Source organism: Lathamus discolor, chromosome 4, assembly GCF_037157495.1.
Source record: "Lathamus discolor isolate bLatDis1 chromosome 4, bLatDis1.hap1, whole genome shotgun sequence".
NCBI classification, from domain to species: Eukaryota; Metazoa; Chordata; class Aves; order Psittaciformes; family Psittacidae; genus Lathamus; species Lathamus discolor.
The window spans coordinates 29790444-29799532 of record NC_088887.1 but is presented as its reverse complement, the minus strand read 5'-3'; the positions used below and the strand labels follow the sequence as shown (position 1 = coordinate 29799532).

Sequence of the window (9089 nt, the reverse complement as noted above, 5' to 3'; positions counted from 1 at the left end):
GAGCAAGTGACAGAAATTAATTGTTTCCTGTGGAATGCTACTTTAGCATCTGTGCCAGCACAAATGCGAAGTGATTTATGACTTCCATGAAGAGGTTCTTCTGTGTGGGTGCAGGAAGCGGTTGGCTGGGCAGGACTTCCCTTTCCTCTGCATCCTCTCCTCTCCCTCTGAAGGTGAACTGAGATAAGCTGGTTGAGGAATTCTGCCAGCTATGCAGACCCAATGGGCAGGAGCTATTCTGATACTTCCTAGGGGTCCCCCAGCTTGGCAGGCAGGAAAAGTCAGTAAGGGTGTCCCAGGGAAGAACTGAGCCCTAGTTGCAGAGCAAGAGGAGCAATGGAACATCCTGGCCAGAAGCACAGAGGTTCGGGAAGACTCTGGATTTGGGTAGATAGAGAAACAGGAGACAGTAGGGTTAAAGGGTAACCCTGCCATGTGCCTAGATGACAGGTTTTGGGGGTGTCTTGGGTGTGCAAAGTTAAGTCTAATGGTGCTGGAGCTCTTGCTGCAACAGGGTTTTTTTTGCAGGAGAAAATTAAGGGTTGCTAGTTAGTTACATTAAGGATGTGGGGTTTGGGAGAGGACAAAAAAGTGAATGAGACAGGACTGGACAGGGAAGAGTCCAAATTTTGACTGAGAAAGATGTGAAAAGGCCCTCTTCTTCAGAGTCCGAAACTTGCCTGTTTATCTACCTGCACTGCTTGGTTACTGGAAGCTAGCCCAAGGGTGCATTATTATGCTGCGCTCCAAAAGCAATCTTTCTTGGGATTCTGAGCCTAAGAGTTTGTTTCTAACAGCATCAGGTAGTTTAATAAAAGCTATTACCTCTTTCTAAAAACCTTGCCTCTCATCTATCTTTAGGCCATCAGTGCCACAGTATACCCTCTTCGCCTCTTCTATTCCATCACAGTAAATCATGTAAATAAAGAAATTCCCCCGTGCTTCATCTAGTAACAGCCTAAATGTATACCTTGCTGCTAACCCTTATGAAAGCAATCAATACTACCTTGGGAATTTGCCACTGTTTTATTTCCAACAGCTTAATGTGAACTGTGCAATCAAATGCACTCCCACAAATATCCTTTGAGGTCCTGTCATTAAACAGCAAAGTAAGATAGCATAATTTCTGGCAGGTTCTATTTCTATCAGGATGACTGCTCCCTGTACGCAAGTGTTGAGGTGACAAATACCTTGTAAAAGCCTGAAGCAGTTTAGATGGATTAAATACTCAAAGGAGTATTTAATATTTTATTACTATAGGGTTTTATTAGACTGAACTCGAGTTCATTCTCGGTGTTCAGGAGACAGGCTTCCTCAGACATGGAATATCATTAAGAGTTTAGCAGTTTTGTCAGGCTGCTAATTTCAAGCATGCTGAGGAAGATGATGGAAAATAAATATTAGTTCTTTTCAATTCAGCTGTCAGTCACGAATTGCCTCAAAGCTAGAGGCAGAGGTCAATGCCCAAGTACAATGTCTGTGTCTGGGGGTAGTCCCTGTCTAAGTTACACTGAGCAGATGTTCTTCTCACTCTGAAATGTGCCATGCTTGAATAGAGGGGGCAGATGTGCCTTCATCTTTTAACATACGTGCAGGCAGAAATATGAAAATTAGCACAAATAAAAGGGCCTTTTTTGGCTTTGGTCCATTTTCTCCTGAACTAAAATAGAATCAAAGCAACCTTTCAATTCACCAGTAGGTACAAAATACAGTAGTCAATCAAAATATGATAGAAAGTATTGGAACCATTAACTTGACTATAATTTCATTGACCAGGCCTTGCAAATAGTTGAAGAGGTTAACCCAGCATGTAATGAACGGAAAGGTGGAAGCCCCAGGCAGGGTGGAACTGGTGCTATTCACATGTGTTTCCAAAACAAATGATCTGCAGAGAATCGCAGCCCTATTTGTTGTAAGCTGAAAACTAATTTTACGTGTAGAGGGTGATCTAGGTCTTATGGCAGCACCTCTGCCCAAGGAGACAGGATGCAGAGTGACTGCAGATCCATAGCCTGCTGGACTCCCCATTGCCAGACTCTGCAGGTGCTTAGGCAGCTCTCAACCTTACTTGATATCTGCAGCCTTCGGAAGCAAAGAGGCTTTACTGTAGCTGTAAGTGATCACTAATTTAAAGCGTGTTTTTAATAAATCTGCATATTTGCCTGTTCAAAAAATGTTACAGAACCTTACATTTAGCTCATTAGCCTGTAGCATAACGAACCTGCCTATTCTTGATGAAAGCTCATAATGAACTGTGTACACTATGGTTATGCATTTGTGCAACTGTAGATTGCAAGAACACAACAAGATTAAAGTCTATTTAGTGTATGTATAGGTGCATGTGTATGCATGAGCACTCTAAAATTCAGTGTACATAGAAGATACACAAAGAGGAACGATATCTGCTTTCTGGGAGTAAATTAAACGTTTGCATTATTGACACATAATTAATTAATCATTGGGGATCATTGACAGGTTCTGTTAATCGTGCGCACTGGAGTTGCTCTACTTCCTCCTCTTCAAAGGGCACTAGCATTTTAAAAACTAAGGAGGGACCAAAAGATACTGCCCCAGGAAAAGATTCAAATGAAGATCCTGATTTTAAGGGAAGAAAAAATGTAAATGTGAACAGAGATGCATGGAGAGATTAGGTGTAAAGGGTACGTGCTTCCTCAGTTGCCTATTTTCCTCTTTGAAGGCAAATTTTGGGGTGGACATGTTTGCATAGGAACTGGAGTTCTTGCCTTGAGGCAGGTAAGCATCCTAATAATGTAATATATGGATGATACACAGAATGAGGGGACTTCTCAAGTCTAGTCACGTGTAAATGGGGTTTTCCTCTTGTTTCTTTTTACCTGACACCAAAGCCATTGTATCTGGTATGGCCACCATGTAAGCATGTATTTAATTTTTTTCTTTAAGGGCTGTCTACTGTTCAGAGTGATTTTGAAGTAACTCAGTTAACCAAGCACTTCTTTCTGAGAGGTGAGGTGAGCCTTAAAATGGAGGTAGACCAGCATGTAAGGGCTTCCTCCAAGCTGATTCAAGAGCAGGACTTTTCTGCAAAAGATAATTCTTCCAGAAATGAGCAAAGCCAGAGACTCATTGGCTTAAGAGGCTGATGAGATTTCCCAGTCCTCATGAGTTTCCAAAGCATTGGTAGGGTTTCTTGACTCTTTTAATAAACCTATCTCCTGTAACTCGTTTTCATTTCTCAAGTTTATGTTTAGGTTTCAAATCTGCCATTTACTGGTTTTCTTTTCCTGCTTCCTTCTTGCCAGGCTTCAATAACAAGAACATCCTGCCACTGGACCATACATGCTTCAGTATAGCCTGGGTGTTCCTCTCTTAGGCCTACACGTACATGGGATGTCACTCACCTTAGGTACTACTTCAGATGAAAGATCAAAAAATCACTCAACCATTTAGCACTGTCTGGAAATATTATTACACAATCAGCATATGATGCATTTTAATAGTATTTCTGTAAGCAGTTTATCTTCTACAAAAACTATGCCCTGACTGTCACAAAGTGTAATTTTATGCATGACCTCAATTGCTGAACCTCCCAGAGTCATGGAAGAAAAAATGACTTCAGACCAATCCTGCTAGATAAGGTAGTCAGATAAATAGATTCAGGGCATTAGGCATGATCTGTTCTCCAGCTGTGTACACCTTCAAGAGCTGGCTGCCTTAAAATGCTGCACAGATTTCTTCTGTTGAAAAAACAACATTCAAATGCTGGTTTTGAGAGGGCTTTTCCATAATAAGTTGATTTTTTTTTTTTCAAGTTAAAATAACAAATCAAAAAACAGTTTTGAGAATTCAGAGATAAAAATACTCTGTAGGATGAACAGAGACTGTGCTCAGGTTAAATAGCACAGGTCTTGTATGCAGTCATCTTATAAAGGAGCAGTCTCCTGCCAGAGGAAGTTTCTTTCAGACAGGTAACCATCTGTGAGTTCTAATTTCATCTCATCTCTACCACCTCCTTCTTCATGGTATCAAGTAAAGTGCCTCCACTTTTCTGCATCATGGGATTCTTTTTTATGTCTACAGAAGAGTGATGCAATATTCATCTCCCTATAAGAACAAATCTGATAATGTATTTAGTTTCTAAAGGTTACATTTTACATCTTAGCTGAAGACAGTTTTATTCTCCAGATTCCTGCTAGAAGACTTGAAGGCAAAAATGACTTGCCCAGATATCTTGGGAGTATTTTCCACATGGGCACTTAACATTATACCATATAACTTGCACAATCTGGCATGCCTTCCTTAGAGAAAGGAAGGAGGAGATTTTGTGGGCTGTGAGGGGTTTAGGTGGGCAATTCATTTTTCATGGGCTTTAGCTTTTGCCTTGAATATGTTCTGTAGTCACCTAAGGCTGCAACTAAATTAATACCATATGTCCTGGGTTGAGCAGCAGCAGTCATTTTTCTTCTTCTTAGGAGCTAGTACAGTGCTGTGTTTTGATCTTTTGGCCTGGGAAGGGAGCTGATAACGCCGATGTTTTCAGTTGCTGCTTGAATGTTTGGTCTGGCCAAGGACTTTCTGAGCCTCATGCTCTGCCAGGGAGGAGTGGAGGCTGGGAGGAAGCAGAGACAGGACACCTGACCCAAACTAGCCAAAGAGGTATTCCATACCACAGCACGTCATGCCCAGGATGTAACTTGGAGGGACCCGGAAGGGGTAGAGGGACTGCAGGGTTGGAGAAGGTATCGGTCGGTGCTCGGCTGGGGGGAGTGGGGCGAGTTATTGGTCAGCTAGTATTGAGGTGTTGTATTCTTTCCTCTTGTTATTTCCTTTAGCACTATTATTATTGGTGGCAGCAGCAGTGATTTGTGTTATACCTTAGTTACTAAACTGTTCTTATCTCAACCCGTGGGAGTTGCATTCTTTTTGATTCTCCTCTCCGTCCCTCCAGGAGCAGGGGAAGGGCAAGAAGTGGGGGGAGTGAATGGACGAGGTTTGTGGTTGGGTTTAAACCACGACACCATCAAAGGCAATTTCTGATATTTCCAAACACATAAAGCCCACAACACTACAACCCACAAGCAATTGAAAAATATGTCTTTCTTCAACAGCACTTCTACAGGTCTTTGTGGCCTTTGGGTGCCAAAGTTTTTTTATTTTACTAACCCGCATTGGTTCAAAGAGCTGGAGTAACCAGAAACACATCCATTTCAACAACACCCAGGAGCTGTCATCATACAGTAATGTCTCAAAGTAGGGAGAAGGAAGTACAAAAGCCATAATGCAGCAGTTATTCCTAACTTGCCCAAGGCAAATCAGTCTTTTGCATGCATTTTTGTCCAGGCTTGTAGAGATCTGTGCAGTCTGAGAGACATGCCTGTGGGAGGGATCTCTGACTTCTTTCAAGCTGCATTGTACACTGAAAGAAAAGCTCATCCTTTTCATATTAGACAATTGCCCCTAACCCTTCCTAATGTTACCTGGAGAAGACTATTAGTATGGAACATAATGAGAACACTATCCTTCTAATAGGGAGAGCCTCATAGAGGATTGTTTCCTAACAGCGACCTTACTTGTGGATTCAAAAGAAGAAGCTGTGAAACTCTGCCAGCCATTTTCTTTGTCATCCTTGGGAATTATGCGGCTGGTAAAGCTTTGATGTTGATTGGAATACTTGACTTTCCTGTACCTGTCTAATATCATGATTATACTTTTGTATTTGATCAAAATGAGGAATCTACATTAAAGAGCTACACCAAGTACCTCCTAGCTTGATTTAAAAAAAATAATCATGTTTCTGCAGGGCTGTAGCACTTAGAAAGTAAGTCCCACTCCATGTTCAAGTTTCGCTTTTGTCATAAGAACAACTGTGATGGCCCGCTTCACATAGTATTGTAACAGATGGAAGTTCAGTCTTTCATTCTAAATTTCAACATAGCTGCAATCTTGCAGTTAAGAAATTATTGTCGCTACAATTAGGTACCTTTAGTTGGATCTCTGACACTTAATTATAGCAGCAGTACAGACACACTATGAGAAGCAGTAAAATCACCTATGACACACCCCTCCTAGTTTCCCATTGGATGGAAACTTGCTAAGCTTGATGGGTAGGCGCTGTAGTCACAGGGGATTTAAAAGCAAATGAATATCAGGTCCTTCTAGCCAGCCAGAAATGGATTTCTACCTGTTTGAACCTCAGGCTGGAGCAAGCTGCTTTTAAAGCACTCTAAGGACCTGCCTTATGAAGAAAATACTGGAGAAAATATTCCCTTTCATACTTCGTATTTCTTCTATGAAAAAGTGATTTTGGAAGACCTCCTAGGCCACCTTGCTTGAAGTGTCTTTTTCAGAAGAAGCATGGCTTACTTTGTGTTACAAATCGCTGGTCTAATACTTGGAGGTATCGGCATGGTTGGGACTTTGGCAGCCACATTTATGCCACAGTGGAGAGTTTCTGCCCACATTGGTGGAAATATTGTGGTGTTCGAGACCATCTGGGAAGGACTGTGGATGGCCTGCGCCAGTCAGCTGGGCATCAGGCTGCAGTGCAAATTCTATGACTCTATCCTGTCTCTTTCCCCACCCTTGGAGGCATTCAGAGCCCTCATGTGCACTGCAGTGGTCCTGTCAATCATTTCCTTTTTGTTGGCCATTGTTGGTGTGAAGTACACTCGCAGGAACAAGGGCATCAGTATCTTTATATTGGCAGCTGGACTTTCCTTCCTGATGACAGGTATCCTTGTTCTGATCCCCGTGTCCTGGAGTGCAGGTAGCATCATTCGCGACTTCTATGATCCAAATGTCCCTACGCCACTGAAACGAGAGCTAGGAGCTGCTCTATATGTGGGGTGGGCGAGCAGTGCACTTCTCATCATTGCGGGAGCAATGTACTCTATCTTCTGGTGCTGGGCTGATGCATCCTTAAAATCCAAGTATCCATCGCTTTCCTGTCACACTTTGCACAAGCCTAATATTTCAGGAGGGCCATCCGCAAGTGTGCATGCCTATGTGTAGTTGCTACATGTGATCTTTCTGCTTAGTATGTCAATATGTACTGGTTGACTTCAGTGTCTAATTAAACTGTGAATCTGTAATGGAGGGGCAATTTTGTTCATTTGCTGTTTACTATTGCCATACGCATCTGCTCTCTGCCATGAATACAGGGCATGTTATTACATGGGCATTATGTTAGAGCACAGTCAGAAGACAAATCTAACCATTTTATGGGAATGAAGAATGGCATGGGAACAGCAGCAGCCAGCAGTCTCTCAGAGAAGACAAACAACATATGGTTGGACTGGAAGGCAGGCAGCTGCTGTGCAGCAGCACCGTTGCCCTGCCCTAAACCCATGATGTGTAAAGACAGCAGTGCATTTTAATCTAAGGTAAAGTCTTCGTAAGGACTGCTTTAGGACAGTAGTGAGCAGAATGGAGTTGGCAGCATGGCTGAAGCAGCTGCTGAATGAATGGAGAAGCTGCCAGCGATCTAACTTCCAATATCAGCACACAAATGATCATGCTTTCCCATGAGAAGCCTCTGTGATTGACTATGGATTTCATTGATGCTTTTGGAGTTGATGTTTCCTTGTTATTTCTTCTGCAGGGCACAGAATCTAGCTCATGAAATAATAAAATTTTTAATTGCTTCACCAGATTTTGCCATGAATGTGTTATCTTCCCGTTGCTTGTGCTGTCTCGTTTTTTATAGCTTCTCCTATAGGTAGCATCTACTCTTCTATAAAATTCAGAATAGACCATCTGTCTTTATGCACTTTAAAGCACTGTGCTAATGTAAAGTATAATTAAACAAGCCAGGCAATGTGATTGTGTAATCCCCACTTGCCCATTGGAGGATCAAGTGCTCCTGCTTATATCTTCCATCACACCCACAAAAGCCAAGCCCTGATATTGTTCTGGCTGCTTCATGTTCGCAAGACTTATTTGAACATGTAGACTGAGCAGCCTGATGCCTGGCTATTCACTGTGCAGAATTCAATAGCGTTTGCAGCCATGCATTTATTTTTCACAGCTGAAGACTCGGAACCTGCTTTTAACAGTGTGCATGTCACAACATTGATAAGCGACCAAAGAAGAGCTAATTCAGAACACTTTTTTTTCCTGGTTCTTTACACAGTAGTAATGGATAGTATCATTTCACTGATAGTTTCATGACATAGACACTCAGTTTGATCCTTTTTTGTGTCTGTGACTGGTATCTGTAAAAAAAGGGGTGTAATGACTTGCTGAGCAGAACCTCTATATGTTCATTTGACTGTTCAATTGGAAGCAGAACATGGAAAGGTGCATTTAGTTAAATAGACCTTTTATTAACTTGACTTCAGATGAGCTTAAATGGAACAGTGCTGTTGATCACAGATATTCATTACATATATTAACTAATGTGCATTTCGATCTAAGACCACCAGCTTTGATCTTTTAATGGGAATTTTCTAGACACCATAAAACAGGTTTAATGTGTTTTGCTCATCACTTGAGCAGCCAAATCAGCACTTACTAATTCCAGGTAAACCTTTAAGAGAACACTTTTAAGTAGGATTTCTAGTACTAAAACATGTATTTTTGAAGTCTGTCACAGCAGCTGTCCTTGGGTCAGACAGCTCATTTCAGTGGAGTCATTCTGTTGACTTTCACAATAATTTATACTTCTCTGAGGACCTCCTCTTACTATTTTATTATGTCTTATATATTTTGTTTAATAAGGAACTATTTGGGAAGGAAGTCAGAATTGCACTTTTTGGATTCATTTAGCTATGACATTTGTGATTAACAAAGCAGACGATGAAGACATTTGCAATGCAAATTTGATACACATTTACATGTAGGTAATGGATTTAAATGCTGACATATTCAGTGTAGTGCAACTTTATGCAGATTTAAGTGCTTAAGAAGTAGTTAAGTACAGCTTTCTATAAAAATAATTAAAGGATCTGGAATGCCTTCACTATCAATGGGTTCATCTAGGAATCAAATTTGAACTGGGTGTGCCCTTTACACTAATAACTTTATTTTCAAAGAGTTGGAAGATAAAGCTGCTTTATTTGAACATTTAACATGAATTTCAAAGAAAGCCTAAGCTTTTTACATCTAACATG

The 9089-nt window shown here is 41.3% G+C and overlaps 1 protein-coding gene across 1 annotated transcript; it reads left to right on the top strand.

The window, feature by feature from the left end:
- Nucleotides 1–6321: 6321 nt before the first annotated feature.
- Nucleotides 6322–6990, top strand: LOC136012594 (claudin-8-like). The gene has a single exon (XM_065675688.1). The coding sequence runs from the start codon at nt 6334–6336 to the stop codon at nt 6988–6990; it is 657 nt and encodes a 218-aa protein (XP_065531760.1). The 5' UTR covers nt 6322–6333.
- Nucleotides 6991–9089: the final 2099 nt, after the last annotated feature.

Coding starts and splice junctions, on each gene's coding strand:
- LOC136012594 (XM_065675688.1), top strand. CDS start 6,334: ATGGCTTACTTTGTGTTACAAATCGCTGGTCTAATACTTGGAGGTATC.